Consider the following 20,818-nt stretch of genomic DNA (forward strand, 5'->3'; position numbering starts at 1 on the left):
AAAATTTGAAATAGAGATAAGGAAGAATACACCCCCAAATTTGCGTTGTCGCCTACATTGTATATTGGTGCATCATTCTTTGCGACGATCTCTCTTCTTTGGATTGCGGTGATGGAGTGAGATACATTACTTCTTCGTGAAACACCTCCGCAATCCTGTGCTTCGAACATTGCACTAAAAATAGTGAGAGGGTCAAATGCTTTTAAACAAAACAAAATTCTTTTACCGCAATGTTTTTTTCCAAAATGAAGTAGGAATAAGTAAAGCGCAGATAGATAAATGATGATTAAGGTGTTGGAGAAATGAGAGTTCAAGAACCAAACAAAGAAAACTTTAGAAGACTTGCGCCCTAAATGATATTGCTTGCCAGCGCAGTGGCCACTCCATTTTTCTCTGTTCCGGGTTTTTCAGATCCACAGAGGTCTTTTCTGGTTGAAAACTACCCCTGCAATATGCCTTAACTCGCTGTCCATTAACCTTAAATGTACGACATCCATTCTCAGTGCTCAGCTCTACCGCACCATGTTAGAATATTTCTTTAATGATGAAAGGTCCAGACCAACGTGATTTTAATTTTCCAGGGAAAAGCCAGAGTCGTGAGTTGAATAGTAAGACCCTCTGACCGACCTGGAGGTTCTTGCCACATATGTGTTTGTCATGCCAGTGCTTGGTGTGCTCCTTGTAAATTTTTGCTTTTTCATATGCATTAATCCTCCATTCTTCTAACTCGAACAGTTGTATTTTTCGCACTTCTCCTGCTTTCTTCAAATCAAAGTTCAGCTTCTTTACCGCCCATAGTGCCTTATATTCCAGCTTCAGAGGCAAATGACATGCCTTACCAAATACCAACACATATGGGGACATACCTATTGGTATTTTAAATGCAGTCTGATATGCCCATAACGCATCGTCAAGCTTTGTTGCCCAATCTGTTTGTGAAAGCCTTACTACCTTCTCAAGTATCAACTTAATTTCTCAATTGGACACCTCGGCCTGACCATTCGTCTGTAGATGGTATACAGTGGCCACTTTGTGGAGAATGTTGTATTTGCGCAGCAACTCCTTAACAGTATGATTGAAGAAGTGTGACCCTTCATCACTTATGATGGCACATGGGGTGCCAAAACAAGTGAATATGTTTTTCTTTCAGGAATTGGGAGACTACCACCGCATCGCTTGCGACGCATGCCACTGCCTCTACCCACTTAGATACATAATCGACGGTTAATAAAATATAATGCTTACCATTCGAGGGAGAGAATGGTCCCATGAAATCAATCCTCCATACGTTGAACAATTCCAGCTCCAAGATGGTGTTCATTGGCATTGCATGTTTCCATGAAATGTTACCGGTGTGCTGGCACCGATCACACTTCATTACGTAGTCAGTTGCATCCTTAAATAATGTAGGCCAAAAGAATCCACTCTGTAAAACCTTGGTTGTGGTGCACTGTCCTCCAAAGTGCCAACCATATAGTGAGTCATGACATTGCGATAATATGCGTTATTGAGCAGTATTTGGTATGCATAGTCGCAATATCTGTTTTGCCCCCCTTTTGTACAGATTTGGCTCATCTCAGTAATAATGTCTGCATTCTGTTTGAGCTTCCTTTGTTGGTGGTAAGTATAATCTTCCGAAAATTGTCCGCAAACCAAATAGTTGACTATGGTAGCATACCAAGGCAATTCTTCAATATGGAACAGCTGCTCATCCGGGAACACCGCACTTACCTCAGACTCATTACGGTCAACCTCAAGATTTTCCAATCTGGACAAGTGATCCGCAACTTGGTTCTCTGTCCCCTTTCGATCAATTATTTCTATATCAAATTCTTGAAGGAGGAGAACCCATCTGATCAACCTTGTCTTTGCGTTCTTCTTTGTCATTAAGTACTTTATTGCCAAATGATCAGCATGGATGAGTACCTTTGTCCCAAGTAGATATGCTCGAAATTTTTCCAACAGAAAAATTACTGCCAGAAGCTATTTTTCTGTGGTGGTATAATTTGTTTGAGTAGGATTTAATATTTTACTCGCATATGCAATAAGATGCAAGATTGTTTTTCTCTTCTGTGCCAAAGCTGCTCTCATCGCATAACCGCTTGCATCGAACATTATTTCAAAAGGAAGTATCTAGTTCGGTGCAATCAATACGGGTGCGGTACTCAGCGCATTCTTCAATACTCTGAATGCATTGAGGCAATTGTCATCAAAATCGAATTTTCTATCAGCCTCTAATAACGCACTCAGTGGTCGTACTATTTTCGAAAAATTTTTGACAAAGCGTTTGTAGAATCCAGCGTGCCCCAAGAAACTTTGTACAGCCACGCTTGTTGGAGGTGGAAGTTTTTCAATTGCTTCGATTTTTGCTTTATCCACCTTCAACCCGTCCCAGGAAATCTTGTGCCCCAACACTATGTTCTTCTTTACCATAAAATGACATTTTTCCCAGTTAAGCACCAGATTCGCCTCTTCGCATCTCTTCAGTATCTTATCCAAGTTGGCTAGACAGACTTCATAAATGTTCCCATAAATAGAGAAGTTGTCCATAAAGATTTCGACAGATGAATGTGGTATTGTCTTAGTCTTCTAGAGCTATCATAATTGGTTGTACCCGGCATAACTATCCAAAAAGCAGTAAAAGTCATTTCCAGCTAGACGGTCTAGCATTTGATCAATGAACGACAGGGGAAAATGATCTTTCTTTGTAGCCACATTCAGCTTGCAGTAGTCCATGCAAACGCGCTACCTAGCAACGGTCCTTTGCGGTATTAGTTCATTGTTTTCGTTCGGGACTACCGTCATGCCTCCCTTTTTCGGCACACACTGCACAGGGCTGACCCACGTGTTATCTGCTATAGGATAAATAATACCCGCATCTAACCATTTAATGATTTCCTTTTTAACGACCTCTTTCATCGCAGGGTTGAGTCTGCGTTGATGTTCGATTGTTGCCTTGTGGTCCTCTTCAAGACGAATGCGTGCATACAATACGCTGGGCTAATTTCTCTAATGTCGGCAAGCGTCCAGCCAATTGCTTGCACATGCTTCCTTAGAATGCTCATCAACGTATTCTCCTGGTATTCGTTAAGCTCAGAGGAAATAATAATAGGCAGCTTCTCATCCTGCCCCAAAAATGTGTACTTTAAATGATTCGGTAAGGTCTTTAATTCCAGTGTTGATGGTTCTACTAGGGATGGTTGCGTTGTTTTTCTGTCTTCTTTTTTTGTTGGTTCTTCTTCTAGGTTTGCGATCATCTCTTCTTCCTTACTTATTTTTTTTATGATCGCATTACAAGCACAACCAATGCGTTGACATTCTCTTTTTCATTTTCTTCGTCAAACTTTTCTTCTTCAATCAAACTCTAGTCATCGTTTGAGTCATGCAAGTCTTCTTCGTCCAAAAACTTCATAACACGAATTATGTTAAACTTGAGCTTCTGTCCATTGATGCTCAAAGTGATCTCCCCTTTATGCACATCAATCTGGGCACGACCTGTTGATAAAAATGGTCGCCCCAAGATGATGGGCACATCTTTGTCGACCTCATGATCCAAGATGATGAAGTCGGCTGGTACGATAAATTTATCAATGGTGATCAGCACGTCCTTCATCTTTCCCTCTAGATGCATCAGAGATCTATCGACCAGTTGGAGAGTAACGGTGGTGGACACCAATTTCCCCACAATCAGCTGCTTAAAGATCGACAGAGGCATCAAATTGATACTGGCTCCAAGGTCACACAAGGCTTGCCCGATGTACAGTCCTCCTATGAAGCAAGGTATAGTAAAGCTCCCAGGATCGCTCATCTTCGGTGGAATGATTGATTTCGAACTTTGCATTAAAGCCACCATGGCAAACTTACTAGCTCCCCTCTTCTTAGTTACCATATCCTTCAGAAACTTTGCGTAGGCAGGCATTTCCTAAATCGCTTCACCGAATGGAATATTAATATGTAATTGTTTTAACATAGACAGAAAGCGTTGGTATTGTACCTCTTCATTCTTTTTCTTTCTTAGTCTCTATGGGAAAGGTGGGAACTGCACTCTCACGGTCCCCGTCTCAGTTAGCTTTGAGGTCGACGCAACCTCTGACTCTATTGCTTCTTTTTCTCCTTCTGCTTCTTGCGTCACCGCAACTTCAGGTTCTACCGCAATGGGAGCTGTTCGACTAAGCTTCTTCTTTTCTCCCTCCATAGTTTTCCTACTTCGCAATGTCACAACCTGACATTGCTCTTTACCTGATCCCCTCGGGTTGCGTGGGAGTTCTGTTAAACTCGGCAGAGCCCCTAGTGGTATGTTCTTTAGCTCACTTGCAATATGACCCATTTGTAATTCTAGATTGCTAATGGACATAGCCTGACTTTGAAGCACCATTTCGTTTTGCTCTATATATTGCTTCAATAGGCTTTCTAGGAAGGAAGATTGCAGTGGTTACGAGCTACTTGCTTGATTGCTTGTCTGACTGTTGTTGCGTGGAAATAATCCTAGTGGTCCTTCTTTTTGCACCACAGATTGGAAGTTCTACTGTTGATTCTTCCAAGAAAAATTAGGGTGGTTTCTCCACCCGGGGTTGTAGGTATTCAAAAAGGAATTATTTTTCACAAAGTAAATAGACTGTGGATTATGTGGGCATTCTTCCATTGCATGCCCATCACCGCAAGTCGCACACTTTGCGGTGTTTTGACTAATTGCGTTGATTTGCCCATTTTGCGATGTTGGGCTACTGATCGCAATTCCCTGAATTAAGTTCATCATTGCGGTCATCTGATTCTGTAGTGAAATAATAGCACCATTAATTACGTCGTTATCTTTTATTCTCAGTCACTGATCACTCTCCCTCCAATCTTCGTGGTTCTTAGAGATGCGATCCAAGATATTTTTAGCCTCGTCATACGTTTTGTCAAGCAGACCACCAGTGGCCGCCGCATTGGTAGCGGTCTGCGAAGCGGGATTCAAACCATGATAAAAATTTCCATCTGAAGGCAATCTAAAAAACCATTGTGTGGACAGTCCCAGACCAACCTTTTAAACCTCGCCCAGGCATCACTGAGCGATTCGTCCATGTCTTGTTCAAAATTTGTTATGAGTTTCCTTCGTCTAGTATTCTCAGCAGGCGGAAAATATTTCTTCATAAATTTCTCTACGACCTGTTCCCATGAAGTGATCTCTCCCTGCTCAAGAGAATATGCCAATTTCTTTGTCTGGTCACAAAGAGAAAATGGGAACAAAGTTAGTCGAACTTCCTCGGCAGAGATATTCGAGAATACAAAAGTATTGTAGATTTCGATAAAGCTATGGAGGTGGGCATGCGGGTCCTCGCCACGCCGACCTCCGAATTGTCTTGCAGTCTGGATCATCTGCAGCATCACCGATTTCATTTCGAATATGCTTCCATCGAGGGAAGGCCTCATGATTTCTAAAGAGAAATCATAGAGGTTTGGCCATGCATAGTCCCTAGTGGGTTTATTGCGATCTTTGGCCAGAAGGATTGGATTTGTCATGACATTGTTTTTGCTTGGTGCTCTGTTTCCAGGCTTCTCCGCCATCTCTTATTTATCTGACTGTTGTTGTTGGCGGTCTCTTAGTCTCCGTCTGAGTGTCCTCTCAATCTACAGGTCGTAATTCGCCAGAGATTGAGAGTCTACAAAGAATTCAGAAAAATTACCGTTAGCACACTATTTTGCCAAAGTCCCCGGCAACGACGCCAAAAACTTGATGCGTTATTTTATGAAGTGAAATTATGGATGATATGCGATGGTGAAATTGCATTGAGCACTCAAGTTTCCTCAGCGGAATCTAAGTGTAAATTCCACTAAGTTTCCTGGTAAGTCCAGGGTCGAACTCAGGGACTCGTGAAAACAGGTTGCGGTGGTAATTTTTATGAAAACTTTGCAATAACCAAATAAATCAATAGTTGTTGAGGTTGTTGTTTGCGGTGATGAAAAATAAATAAATACGGCGGATTTGAAAAAAATTCGGATTGCGTGATAGATGCACTGAGTATACGGATGAACAGGTTGAGAAGGTATTTAGCTGGTGTTACCTGGGAATGCGTCAACCTATGCGATCATGCTACAACCATGCACAGCAAGTCATTTTCCAATGCAAATGCGATGCTCCTAAGTCTAGGACGCATGTGTTGAATGTAAAAGTATACATAGAGCTTATGCCTAAATCTCTACTATTGTCCTATGCGATGATGCAAGATGCATAAAGGCAAGATGACCGCACACAATCATATCCTATCTCTAGGATGCATGCGATGCGTTAATAGCAAATAATGCTTATTTCTAAGCTCCTATCTCTTGATTATGCGTTCTAATCTGACTCTCTCGAGCCTAGATTCTAACCTGACTTTCCCAAGCCTAGATCCTGTCCATAAACTACCCTCCCAAGTATCTCTAATGGACAAATGAAGCATACATAATACAAGATAATCGCATAGAATGAAGATTCCCAGTTGTGCAAGCTAAATGCTTCTCAACCCATTCAACAAATTTAGCTACTCATGCATAAATAATAGAGAGTGAACAGATATAGAGAAGGAAATTCCATTTTTTAATAAATGAGTTTGAGTACAAAATAACAATGGAAGATAAAGGTAGAGAGCCTGGTAGCAATTTCTTGCTGACCGAGGCTTTTACACTGTCAATCTCTATTCGGTTCCAAAGATATTCCTGCTTCCGCAGGTGTCGGCCCTCTCTCTGTTCTAGCAGCTTCCAGTGCGCTCTCAAGATTACCGGAATGATCCATCGTACAACCTTCTTCTCTCGCATCGCCGTAAAATGAAAGAAAATCTAAGAACAAGGCTAAACTATGAACAGAACAGTGAACTCGTAAATACTACTGAACTCCTTTTTTGAAGGATGCCTTTTGTATTTATAGAGCTTCCAGGGTGAAAGGCGACTTCTCTCTCATGATTGTACAGATGGGACGGCTTTAATTCCTGACTGATGTGTCGAATATTTGTCACCGAAAAGTTGAATGTACTTGTTCGTTAGCGGCTATCAACTTAATTCGAATTCGATTGTCATCAGCTTTCTATCCTATCGTGATTAATTATGTCTTTTACCCAGATGTGCCCACCATGTTGCGGCAATCCTTCTTAGGCAAATGTTTGCGAACACAATCACCGCAAAGCCTTGCGGTAATGTTGCACTCGACTAATGATTTCCTATGATCGCAATTTCCGCCTTGCGTCAACACATATTCTGCATAAAAACACAAAAAATCAATTGTTCCTAGGCGATGAATGCATGTGGCCGCAATATAATAAACTTAATGCTTTTTGGACGCAATCTAACACATTTTATCAATACAAGCCAGCATTATTTAAGAACTTAACACTATGATAACGTGCATTTCTGCCCGTTATCAGTTTGCTATTCACGTACTGTCGGAGCTTCAAGCTACAAGTCCATAAGGTCCCTTTGGTAGCTCAATGGATTCAAATTGAGAACCAATTTTTATGTCAACTTGAAGTGTTCAAATTGACAAGAGGGAGCTTGATTATATTTGATATGATTAAACTGATTCAATTATATACGATATAATTGACATGATGTATGAGATACATTAATTGGAGGAATTTTATGTAAATATGATTTATATCAAGTAAAGGAGAAAAGGACTATGATTTAAATGTTGCATATGATGTGATATTAAAACTATAAGTTATAAATATAATGGGATAAGTTATTTATTATATTTATTTATAATTAAAACAATTATGAGATAATTGTTGATGGTTTCTCCCTAGCCGTGCGTGAAAATGGAAGGTTGTATTTAGTTTTCATGACTAAAGGATAAAATGAAAAATGTTTTAATTTTGGAATGGAATCAAAGTATCGCATCATTTGAGTACATTGCTTATTGTTTAGCTCACAAGAGATTACATGAAAACTTCAAATGTTTGTCTAAACGACCGTGTATACACGTTGTTGACTAAACGATCGTGTGGTTTTACTAAACAATCACGTGCCTAAGCAAGCTTCACTAAACGATCGTATAAACGATCATACCTGATTTCTTAAATGATCGTGTACCTTTATTAAACAATCAAGCACAAGTCTATACAATTGATACTAACCTTCTCCCACTTGCTTGGTCGGTGAGTACGATCGTTATTTCCTTCTTCCCTTTACCAAATCCAACAGAGCCCACACCTTATAGATTCTCACTTCGAGAATACCAAGGTCAGTGAGTGGTGGTGTCTCAATTGTTACTTGTTCGTGGAGAAGGTTGTTCGTGATTGACTAGACGAGACATTAGATGATTGAGTTGGTGTTCGCAGCGACAGTAAGAGGTGCTGGTCTAAGACTCCACGAGAGCGAGAGAAAGTTAGAAGAAGATTTCTTCAAAAGGTATGTCTCTCGTCCTATTATATTTATTTATAGAAGCATGTTGTGATTTATTAGAAGATGCATAATTGGCTTGTATGTTTGTGAATGTTGTAATTCTACCACAATGAATTTGAAACGATCTTGCTTCCGCTCATAGGTTCTCTTTGATAAGAATTCGTTCAATTTATGTATTATGTAATGTAGTGTTTGAGATGAAATGACTCATAGAGATTATTTGATTGTGCATAAAAGTTTCTATTGATAGCATGACATCATAGTATCACTAATAACATGCTATCCATGATAACATGTTATCGGTGATACTACTAATAGATTTCATACTCTTAAAGTCCTAGAAAAAAAAAAAGAAAATTATTGGCATGTTTGATAACATTCTCATTTCTCATTTTTTTTAAAATAAACTTGCTTAATAACTATGATCGTTTCTTATTTCAAACTTTTAATAAATATTTCTAAAAATGGTACAAACTTAAGGACTAAAAAAAGTAGTTTCTTTGAAATTCATTTTCATTTGCTAATTTATATTAACGGTTCGTTATAATAATGAAACTTGATGATTGGCTTGTTGGGGTTGATGATGGAGAGAGGAATGTTTCCAAAGATGGGGAGATGGAAGCAAAAACTAGAGAAATAAAAGAAAATTAGAAAAATAATAATAAATCGGAGAAAAGAAAAAAAATTAAAAATCGGAGAAAGAAAAAAAATTAAAATAAAAAAAAGGAAAGAAAATTAAAATAATAAAAGACTGGAGAAGGAAAAAAAGAGAGAGAGAAAAATGGAAAGAAAATAAAATAAATAAATAAATAAATAAGAAAAAAAAAAGAAAGGGAAGAAAGGATTGAAAAAAATGGGAGAGAAAGAAAGAAAATTTAAAATAAAAAGACATGCAACAAAATAAAACAAGGATGGATAAAATTGAAAATTAGAAAAAATTTAAAAAATTGACTAATCTAACACATTTATATTTACAAATATTTTAAAAGAGTACTATAGTTTTAGATTTTTTTTCCCTCATTGTTCAATCATATCCCAAGGACTATATGTCTTGGGCCAAGGAGGTGATATGGGCGAACTTAACGGCCCAGAGTTATGCTTTGTAAAGGGCCCATATTGCGTTGTCACAACATGTCGCTCACTATCTAGCAGCGCGAATTCTTGTAAACCGAAAGAATGGCGGCAACGAAGGGGAAGCTACTTTACAAAGTATACAGAGCGCTGAGCTACGGGCTCTCGCCATTGCTCTACCTTCATCTCCGACGGCGGGTGCTTCGTGGCCTCGAGCACCCTTTCCGATGGCCGGAGCGTCTTGGTCGTCCTTCCCATGCTCGTCCTCCTGGTCCACTTCTCTGGTTCCATGCCGTATCTTTAGGTTCATTCCACTTCCTTCTTCTTACAGAGAAATTCGGATATAAACCATAATGTATTATCGAAATCGAAGAAGTTTTTAGTCGAACAGAGTGTCGATTGCAGTAGTATGTGTTTAGAATGTAACGTGCTTTCTTGTTCTTATGCAGGAGAAGGTTTGGCTACTATTCCTATAATCAAGCAATGTATTCAGAGGAGGCCTGATTTGACCATTTTGATGACAACAACCACTTATTCTGCCTTGTAAGAATCGGTATTAGTCGTTTTTCTCTTTAAGTTTTAACATTATTAATTCATCTAGTTGCTCTTGGAGTTCTTTCTAGACATTTCTAACGGATAAATCCTACCTGATTTTTGTCGTGGAAGTATAAGCTTAGCTGAAAATAGAAGCACAAGTATTGTTTATGGACATAATTATATAGCTAATACATAAAAGGGAACGTGAAAGTCCGTCCGTGTACTTAATTATATTTTCTTCTTGTGCAGTCAGGTAGTGAAGAATTGTCTTCCTACCGGTGTCATATATCAGGTAATTTCACATTCCTCTCTTAACCAAAAGTGTTGTTGTAGGATCAAATTTGCATCCATGATCTGGAACTATGTATGTAATGCTGGTTCCTTTATGTTATTGAAGTATTCCTCTGCCTTTTTGTAAAACATTTCTTACAATTGTGTGATGCTACATGTTTTCGGTAAATGTTTAATGTTTCAGTTTGTCTGTTTTCTTTCCATAAAGAATTATGGGATGTTGGACCAGGAGGACTGTAGTGAAATTGCAGCACAGAACCTGTAAAACCTCAACTTCAATGTTTACTTATTGACTGTTTTTGAGAAGTTCGATTTATCAGAACAGGATTAAGTTTACAATTAAAATATTTGTAATATCTAAATGTGATCCAGATGGGTGAGCATATTTCTTGCCAATATCAAAACTTCTTGTTTTCAATTGACTTCCTACTTGTTTAAAGTTAAGTATTTAAATAACTCGAAAGTATAATCGATCAAAATATTGAATTCTTCTCTCTCACTCGTCTCTATGTCTCGCTTTCTTCTAGGTTATAGATGTATCCTTTCTTAAGACTTAAATCGTTTTTGTATTTTGTGGTTTTGGCATGTCTTAGGCTATCTATATTTACTTTGTATGGTATTCACATTCTTTTGTACAAATCAGTTTGCCCCACTTGATACAGCTGCTGCCGTAGACACTTTCATTGAACATTGGAAGCCTAAAGTTATTATTTTAATGGAGAGTGAACTTTGGCCTAATCTTATCTTGGGTGCTTCAAAGCGTGGTGTAAGTTGTGTCTTCTCATTGACACGATTGTCTTGATAATTGCATCTTGCTATTTTAATAATATGATTTGACTGCAAGAAGACAAATTATGATATGGATGATTAACCTTAGGTTCGCCCTTACTCTCTTCAGATTGCTATGGCATTGTTGAATGCTCGGATGTCAGCTATGTCTTTTAAGCGTTGGTCAACTCCAGTTTTTCTTCCACTGGTTTCCTTTATGCTGTCAAAGTTCTCATTGATTCTCCCCTTGGTATGAACCGTCTAACTTTCCATATTATAACTGTTTTTTTTCCTGTGTCATTGATCTTGTTGTGTTTTACTTTCAGAGCAACCTACAGGCCATCCGGTTCCAGCTTCTTCAGGCTTCGCCACCAACCATCAGTTTTGCTGGTGATCTGAAATTTGGTATGCACGATCAGCCTTTTCTTCTGATATGGTGAAACAAAAATTATGTTACATGAAATTGAAATCAATGCACAGTTGGTTTGACAACTGTTATTTGACAAGAATGGGATTGGTGTAATCACATTTATAATAAAAACATCGAACCACATAGTTTTCACCAACTTTCACTGAATTTGATCAGTGTGCTTTGCTAACACTAAGGTTGGATTTTGAAGTTTTGCTTTCCATTCAGCCGTTGAAGATGTTGGTATGTCAGAGGAAGAGATCAAAAAGGTTGAAGATCTAAGAGCACAATTGGCCCAAAGACAAGTTTGGATGGCTTCGTCCATACATAGAGGCGAAGAAGAAGGTTATTTTTCTATGACATTGTATTTTATTTTTCTATGACATTGTATTTTCTCCTAGAAATCTAATGCATAAACATTTCCAATGTCAGTTTTGATGTTCTGTTATTTCTATGATTTTTTTGTTCGAATTTGCTAAACGATGCAGTTATGATTTATTTCCCCAAAGCTTTTGCATTATTGATAGGAATGTGGCAAATGCCTCCACAATTACTCTTTGAAGGTTAAGGCTCTTTAATGAAATTAATATTCGCTAAGTTTCTCATTCTGCAGTTATACTTGAAGTTCACAAAATGCTCTTAGAAGCACACCCAAATCTAGTCACTGTGATTGTACCTCGATATCCACAGCATGGAAAAGAGATCGCTCTAGTAGGTTTCTTGTACTTCATTTTTGTGCTTTGTAGTTTGTAAACAGTATTTATAGTGATAATTAGTCTAGACAACTTTTATTATGGAAGATACGTTTATGTCTTGATAGCTCACGTTGTTAGGTCTTTTTATTCAGATTCTTCTAGATGGTTATCCCCTTGAACGATTTTTTTCCCTTTTTGAAATAAACCTCGACCAGTTCTTTATAATTAACTATCATGCGTCAAACTGAGCATAGCTCAATGGGTATTCAAGTGTGCTAGTAACTACGAGATCTATGGTTCAAATCCTCCTATCCCCAATTGTACTCAATAGTTAACTATCATGCATGAGTCATGTGAAATATGCTTGATGTGGGACAAAAACCAAAAAAGAAAATAATAATAACAATAACTCTTTGTTCGACATATGTATTTCAAGTGAAACGTTTAGTTTTAGGAATATCTATAAATAACCGTTCTATGTCAACCCACTCTACAGGACTGGAAATGAACTTGTTAATTTTCTTGGTTAGTATGATATTTGACATATGCGGGGCTCTATTATAACGATTAGCTCCATGTTCGATTTATGTATTGCCATTTTAATTAGCACAGGAAATGAAGAAAGAAGGGCAGAATGTAGCTTTGAGATCTCAGGGTGAAAACATTACATCAGGAACGAATGTATATGTTGTAGACACATTAGGTATGCAATACCTATATCATATGGTGTTTCATTCAAATTTCTACATGAATTCATTCTCTCTCTCTGTCTTTCTCTTTGGAAGCGAGCTTCTAAGATACAAGATATACAAAGGTATAGTCTATAGTTATTTTTAATTGGTGTGCTCCTTAGAGGGCTATGTCCATAGCTGAGGGAAAGCCTCTGGTCAAGTCTTTGAGATAAAATATTGATTCATAATAAATGAGGCACGTAATATTTTATCACAATATTTTTCTTTTCTTTTTTTTCTTTTTTTTTTTTTTTTTTTTGGTAAGAAAGGTATTTTCAATCAAAAGTAGAAATGTAAAAAAGGTATTTGAGGAAATTAAATGCTCGAATGATAAAGTCTACCATTTCTTTGTCACCACATATACCAAAGTAAGATTTTTGAAAAACACCATTCTCAAATCCAGAGAACATTTTTATAGGAACTTGGCAACATCCTTTTAAGAGGCACCAATTGAAACTGAAAATTCTTAAAATGTGCATTTAACAAATTCTTAAAAGGTGCATTTCAAAGTAACTTTGATATAAATGACATGCCACAGTCAAATCTTATTATCTTAATTTATGGGCACAAGGAATAGATATTTTTTTTGGATCTTATACTGTTAATTTGAAAGCTTGGGCGGGATGTTTTGGTTACTTTTGGATAAATCTTCTAATGTGGTTTCCACGTGCAACTTAGGTGAATTAAGATATTTGTATGGGATAACCTCCATTGCTGTGGTTGGAGGATCCTTCTTGCCTGGTTTTGCTGGTCACAACATATCAGAAGCTGCTGCAGCTGGTTGTGCTGTTTTGACTGGTGTGTATTTGCTGCCGTACTCTTTATGATATGTTGTCATCCTTAAATGTACTGATCTCAGGGTTTCTCCCCCCCCCCCCCCCTCTGCCAGGTCCGTATATTGGCCATTTCTCAAGCATGGTGGTCAAAATGCAGCAGTTTAATCCAATGTCAGTTTTGCAGGTGAACATAAAATCTTTGCCCACTTTACATTTCCCTTTTATTTCTCTGGAAGGAATGCTCTGGTTTGGATTTAGATATTCGACATTTTCTTTGAGTCATGGGAATATTTCGAGTTTGGTTCTCTGGCCCTGAGTACATCTCATATTAGTCCAATAATAAACTGTCGGGATTTTAACTCTAAGATCTCGATACTGCTTTCATATCTTGCATTGGTCAAATCATGCCGGCTAATTGATTTTAGATGATAGTTCTTCTGGTTTGATGATGGGTTCACAGGATACCTGATGTGAAATTTTCCAGTCTCTATTAGGGCAACCATGTGGATGCTTGCTCATACAAGATTAGGCGATATCCTATAAAGAAAAATAAAGGTGATAGTTTTCACTTGGTAGAGTTTTAGCTCTGGGATATTGTTGGATAGGCCAAATTCTTTCTCCAACCGCTTTCCTTTTATTTATGCTTGGACCATTGGCCGGATTTGGACTCTTTTGTCTGTGTCGAGATGATGAGTTTCAATAGTGTTGTTATCTTAGGGAAGAATGGATGGAATAATTTTTATTGAACCTCGTGATTATTGAAAATGGAATTGTGTTCCCTCGAATTTTTAAGCTGTAATTCCAGCTCCAGTAATTAAACTTCAACAATACCCTTGGTCATGACGTGGGCAAAGCTGTGTGGAAAGTTAAATATCTGAACCAAAGAAAGAAAGTTTTTATTTGGAAAGCATCAACGATGAAGATTAACTTTGTACGGTTTTCTTGAGTAGTGAGAATACGAGATATTTTGGAATAAGCACTCAGCCAAAAGCTGCTGTGGCTAAAACAATACATTAAATACATAGGGTTTGACACGTGTCAAGCACATGAGGATACACAAAAAACTGTAAAAAGAGCATAAAAAGAGTAACGGTGAGGTAAAAACAAAGGATAGCAAGGGATGCATAGTACAAATACAAGTATGTCTAACAAACTTTAATAAAGAATTCTTGGCATTGTTCTATTCCGAAGCCATGGCACCTTTTGAGTTGCTGTGGTGACTCAAGATCACATTTTTCATGTGCTGTCACCTCGCCACTTCTTTCTGAATCTTCCTCTTCTCTCTCTTCGGATGGACCAACTCCTCAAGCTTATTTAGTCAACTCTTCTTTATCTCGTGACTAACCACTCTTTCGAGAAAGAAGGCTAAAGAAGTATTTGAATTTAGCAAGAACCTTCTTTGGATCACTATAAAGAAGAATTGCAAGGACAACTAACCCTCAATGTCAAAGGCATAAACTTCTATGCCTTTGCTTTTGATTTCATTTTGAAGATCTCAATGGAGGGGTTGCCCTTCACTTTTTTTTTTTTTTTTTTTTTTAAGATCTTTTATTATAAAAAATGAAAAAATACACGAGCATACAAAAACCAAACCCACAAAAAAGGGGATTCCCTCGACAATAAGGAACTCCAACTATACAAAATCAAGTCTATAGAATAATTACAAAAAACCTTTGAAATCGAAGTCGAATGAGAAACATGAAAACAAACCAGAGACTAGTTTTCTCTAGCATCCCTCTCAACTCTCCTAAACAACCTGCTATTTCTCTCACCCACAATACCCAAATAATAGCACAAACATTAGCGAGTCAAAGAAAACGGCTTGTCTCCCCAAACGACAGATTGAGGAAGCACTCCTCGATCATATCTCTAATATCTTTGGGAACCTAATAATAGCACAAATATTAGCGAGCCAAAGAAAACGGCCTGTCTCCCCAAATGGCAGATTGAGGAAGAACTCCTCGATCATATCTCTAACATCTCTAGGACGAGTGAGGTTGCCCTTCACTCATATCCATGATCTTCCTCTTATTTAGTCAATGTTAGACTTTAGGTTACATCCTAAGTAAAAAGGAACTATGTATTCTAGATAGTACTTTTTATTTGCCTCTACACGCAAGATGAGCAATTCTTTAATTAATTATACTTTATGATTTTGAGATAATTGGAAAGGTATATGCTAATAAGAAGTATAGACAAAGACATGACACGACACGACACGGACACGGCGACATGCCATATTTTAAAAATATATGACACGACATGGCAGGGACACGTTTATTAAAATATACATTTTTTAAAAATATATTTCATTTTTATACCAAAAGAAAATTCAAAGTTAAACCTTGAAAAACTTAACTTGATGTATTCCACACTTAAAAGTTATTATTATTATCATATATGTGTCTTTTTAGTCTACTCAACAAGTATTCTACGCATGTCTAACACAATTGTTGTACTAACAAGTGTTGGAGTGTCCAAGTTTCTGACACGTGTCAAACACGAACACGCTAACCAAACTATAGCATTCGTGCTTCTTAGGGTCTATGTAACTGCCTGGACCTTCTTTTGTATATTTGATTGGTTCAATGAAAATGTTTTTATTTTTCTAAAAATAAAAATAAAAACTACCAATGATGCTCCGGCCATAATCCGTTTCAAATCTCATAATCAAACATATGCCAAAAACGAACATAGCTCAATACCTCAACTAGTATATAGTATGTATCAATGACCAATAGTTTGTGGTTCGAATTCTTTTATCCCTATTATACAAAAAAAAAAATTCATAATCAAACATATGGCCAAGTTATTTTAATATTGAACTTGCCTCATCTTTGACATCTCGTAGAAAGTAGTAATACAAATGATTCTTAAAAAACCTGAACTTTCGTCCTTGACCATTTCTGAAATTTCACTTTGTATCCAACTAATTCAGGTTCATGGAAAACTGGAACTTGAAGAGGCTCTCAGAAATCTCCTTAAAGATGACAGACTTTTGGAAGCGCATCGAATGGCCGCAAAACATGCGCAGCAAGCTTTGGCGAGTGGCATTATTGTGGGTACTTGGAACTCACTAAATTCCATTGTTCTGAGAAGTGCGTTTGGGTAGATGACATGCACAATGACAAATGCAGGTGAAAATTCTTTGAACATTCGTGGATTTAAATGTTTTAGATATTACTTTTTTGTAGGAATCATTTTTTGCTTTAGGGGGAAATAGATTGCTATATGCAAATAGTTTCATTTTTTTTTTTAATAATCCAAATTTCCCTTTCTTTATAATGATCTTTGTCCTCGCATGAAAATTTCTGACCTTATCATCTTTGCACATGGATGGATCATGGATGCCATGCCCCATAACTCAATAGAGCAAGTGCGCTAAAGACAAATTTTTTACAAAAACTTTTCTTTTTTAATAATCATAATTTTTGCTTTTTGCTTTTAATATTTTAATGATATTACCGTAAGATTATAATTATTCTTTCGGAAAAAAAATATCATAAAACAAAAATCATTATTTTTATTTAAGATAAAAACTGAAGCAAAATTTCCAATTAAAGATAACAATTGTAAAATTTATCTAAGTTTATGGTGAATTCTCTAAAATTGAAAATTTAAAGTAAAAAGTGTATTGTCAAGTTTAGAGGAGGTAAGCTTTATTTATTTATTTATTTATTTTGAAGAATAATTTTAGAGGAGATAAGAACGATTATCTTATGTTAATATGAATTTGAAGAATTATTTCAAACAAATATTTTCAAATGCATTCAGAATATTATAAAATGTCATAAACATTTTTTCTTTGTACATGTACAGAATTCATAGCTGATTTGTGTAAAAAAGAATTGTGCGGTCTAATGGATATAAAGTGTGTACATTTGACCGTGAGTTTGAATCATCTTATTTCATGTTGAACTCAACAAAAATGGGTGGTTTTAAAAAGTAGTCTTTAAATGGTTGCTTATATTCAAATTTTGAATATATATATATTGAGATCTTTACTGCATTGTGTTGGTATTGGGGAATATATTGCATGAGGTAGGGGAAGCAATAAAGTTGTAAGGTCTAATTGGATGAAATTTGAGAGATTATGGTCAAGATTGATACATTTTTCTATATTTAGGGGAAAATATACTGATTTTCCTATTTTAATTAACTTCATAAAAAGTATTGTTTTTTTTTTTTCCCATAAATTTGGATTTGATAAAATTAATCTTTGGTTTGTGTGGCATTTTGAATGTCATAACTACTTCAATGCTTCTGTGTCGCATGGGTATTTCTCCTCATTGTATCTCTTGATCATTCTTATGACACCTCAATTTCTCGTCGGCAACTTGCCTAATTAATCTCCATCTTTTTGCGATAATTTGAGATAATTTGTTCATTTTATTTTATTTTATTTTATTTTATTTTTGAGACGAACAATCACACAATTTGAAAGATGCAAGTATTTTAACATTGCAATTTAGTAACAGTGTCACTAGTTTAGATTAAAACACTCTTGATCTTTGAATTCTATGGTTTGTTAATTTATTTTAATTTGTATGTTTCTATAAATCCATGTCTATTCTCTAAACAAAAACTATATTTCTTGTGTTAAAAACATTAAAACAATGTTAGATTTAATTCATATAAGGACCAATTTGTAATTTGTGGTTTGTTAATTTATTTTAATTTGTATGTTTCTATAAATCCATGTCTATTCTCTAAACAAAAACTATATTTCTTGTGTTAAAAACATTAAAACAATGTTAGATTTAATTCATATAAGGACCAATTTGTAATTTGTAGAGATTAAACTTTGGGTGTTTGAATTCATTACCATAAACAAAGTATGCATAAACAAACAGTGACACGATATAAACAAGTAGTACCAACACTGTTTTTTTCTTTTAATTTGAAAGAAAAAAAGTACCGCAATACAGTTATAAAAAAATGATAGAAGAATTATGACAAAAATAGTTTTTCGGTCTCTAGGTTTTAGATCTAGTTTTTATTTAATCTTTAAATTTCAAAATGTTACATGGTTGGTTCTTAAGTTTTGAGTTTTGTTTTAATTTAGAAAATGCTTTGACATTTGAATTTTGCTTCAACTTGGTCCCTATATCTTGAGATTTATACTTTTAACCTTAATTTTTTACTAAATACTTACTTTCCATCTTTTGGAGTTAATTTGTGTTAATAAATTAAAAATTGTTAAAATAATTATAATTAATTAAGTTTTACTGTTTTGATCGTTTTTAAAATTAAATTTAAAATTTTACTTCCATTTATTTTTTAATCAATCAATAAAAATTGATGTCAATGATTGAAATTAAATATTTAATGAAAAATTAAGATTAAAATGTAAAATCTTGAAATCCATGGACAATTAAAATAAAATTCAAATCTCAAAGGTAAAATGTAACCTTTTAAAATTTATGGAATAAATTGAAATAAAATTTAAAATTTAATAATTAAATATATAACATTTTAAAATTTATCGATCTAAAGTCAAAATCTAATGAGTTATATCATTCGCTATAATTATTTTAAGTTTGAGAAAGAGAAAAAGAATAAAATAGCGTGGATGTGACATAAAAAGATATAGAAAATGATAGACCTGTTGACTAATGACAACCCACGCGGTTGTTTTAAAAGGACAAAGAGAAAAAATAAAATAAAAAACCAACCCCATGTAGAAACGTGTTTGCCTTTTGTGTGTTCCTCATTTAACATTAAATTGAGAAAAAAAAAATCAAATTTCACGTCATGTTTCATTTTTATCAAATTACACCTTAAATTTTGGAAGTATCATAATTTTTTAAAACCTTATAATAACAAGACAAGACCCTAAGTTCATAAAGAACTGAGAGGAGGCATAAGAAAAAAAAAAAAAAGAAAGAAAGAAAAGAAAAATTAGAGCCTCGAGTTTTTTGTCAATTAGTCGAGTCGGTAGATATATACCAATTGGAAGTTACATATGACCATAAGTGATTATCGAATGTATGACAGCATAAATAGTCTCATTCGATGACTCCAAAGAGAAGAGTAGGTAATCTCTAGATGAGACCTGGTCTTACTTTTTATATGATTAATTAAACTATACACTACATGTACTAATTTGGGCATCGAAATGTGTAGGTTTGATACTACACGGTGCAAAGATTTATTATGCAAATTAGTTCATAAAGAGACTTCATACCAAAAGAAATGGACCAAAGATCAAACCGGCCTGCAACAACGACAAACGCGTGTGAGATCCAACATCATTAAGTATATGTATGTATGTATGTATGTATGTGTATATAAATATGTGTGTGACGTGGCCTTACTTCTTATGTGATTAACTAAACTATACACTACATGTACTAATTTGGGCATCGAAATGTGGTAGGTTTGCTACCATACGGTGCAAAGATTTATTATGCAAATTAGTTTAGAAAGAGACTTCATACCAAAAGAAATGGAGCAAAGATCAAACCGGCATGCAATGACAACAAATGCGTGTGAGATCCAACAACGTTAAGTATATGTATGTATGTATGTCTATATATGTGTGTGTAGGCGTGTTTGTAAAGGCGGATTTAGTATGGGTGCAAGTTCCCCTTATGCTCTTTATATAATATATATAAGATATTAGCATAGTTTCAAAATCACTAGTTAGCTTAATAGTGAACATACTTTCTAATTCTTTTTAGACCCAAGTTCAAGCCTCATTCATTATATTTTTACTAAATTATATAAAACCTCTCGACAACAAAATTTCAACTTCAAAAATTTCCATTTAATTTCAACTTACAATTGTTAATATATATAAATATCAAAAGAAAAAAAGTATAGATATGAATGTTACATTTTTAAGTACGATGGAAATGACATCTACGACAATGTTTCGTTCAAAGATGTAGCAAAAGTATTATCTCAATGATATATTAAAAAGAATTGAACATCTAATATCAAAGTTAATGGAGTGAATCAACATCGTCATAACTTGAAGGATAAAGAAAATAAATAACAATAATAATAAAAGTGAAAGAAGAGGAAAAAATCTGTGGGCCTCTGTCTTCATATATACCGTGGGCAATGTTTGAAAATTTTGAAATGGCATTGGAATTTGTGAAATAGTGAGAGGTTCCCTTTACCATGGGCTCAATGAGTTAATTGGAATAGAATGGAAGAGCCTTAAACTCATAAGTC

General features: G+C 35.5%; 1 protein-coding gene across 5 annotated transcripts; it reads left to right on the forward strand.

The window, feature by feature from the left end:
- Positions 1-9,484: 9,484 nt before the first annotated feature.
- KDTA (KDO transferase A) lies at positions 9,485-20,085 on the forward strand. Of its 5 annotated transcripts, none has more exons than XR_016528097.1 (14): positions 9,486-9,733; positions 9,879-9,972; positions 10,216-10,258; positions 10,901-11,023; positions 11,156-11,275; positions 11,352-11,430; positions 11,663-11,779; positions 12,048-12,145; positions 12,742-12,832; positions 13,539-13,658; positions 13,750-13,820; positions 14,097-14,191; positions 16,575-16,773; positions 19,763-20,085. XR_016528097.1 is itself a non-coding variant. In XM_090311441.1 (13 exons), exons 1-12 carry the CDS (start codon positions 9,535-9,537, stop codon positions 14,163-14,165), a joined length of 1,200 nt encoding a protein of 399 aa, XP_090167567.1. In that variant the 5' UTR covers positions 9,485-9,534; the 3' UTR covers positions 14,166-14,191; positions 16,575-16,772. The 5 variants fall into 5 exon arrangements, 2 of the variants coding, with proteins under 2 accessions (XP_090167567.1, XP_038880937.2); XR_016528096.1 differs by lacking the exon at positions 14,097-14,191 and having other exon boundaries at positions 9,488-9,733; positions 19,763-19,900; positions 20,016-20,085; XM_090311441.1 differs by lacking the exon at positions 19,763-20,085 and having other exon boundaries at positions 9,485-9,733; positions 14,121-14,191; positions 16,575-16,772.
- Positions 20,086-20,818: the final 733 nt, after the last annotated feature.

The sequence above is a fragment of the Benincasa hispida genome, chromosome 3 (assembly GCF_027475165.1).
Source record: "Benincasa hispida cultivar pf3 chromosome 3, pf3_genome.v1.1, whole genome shotgun sequence".
NCBI lineage: Eukaryota > Viridiplantae > Streptophyta > Magnoliopsida > Cucurbitales > Cucurbitaceae > Benincasa > Benincasa hispida.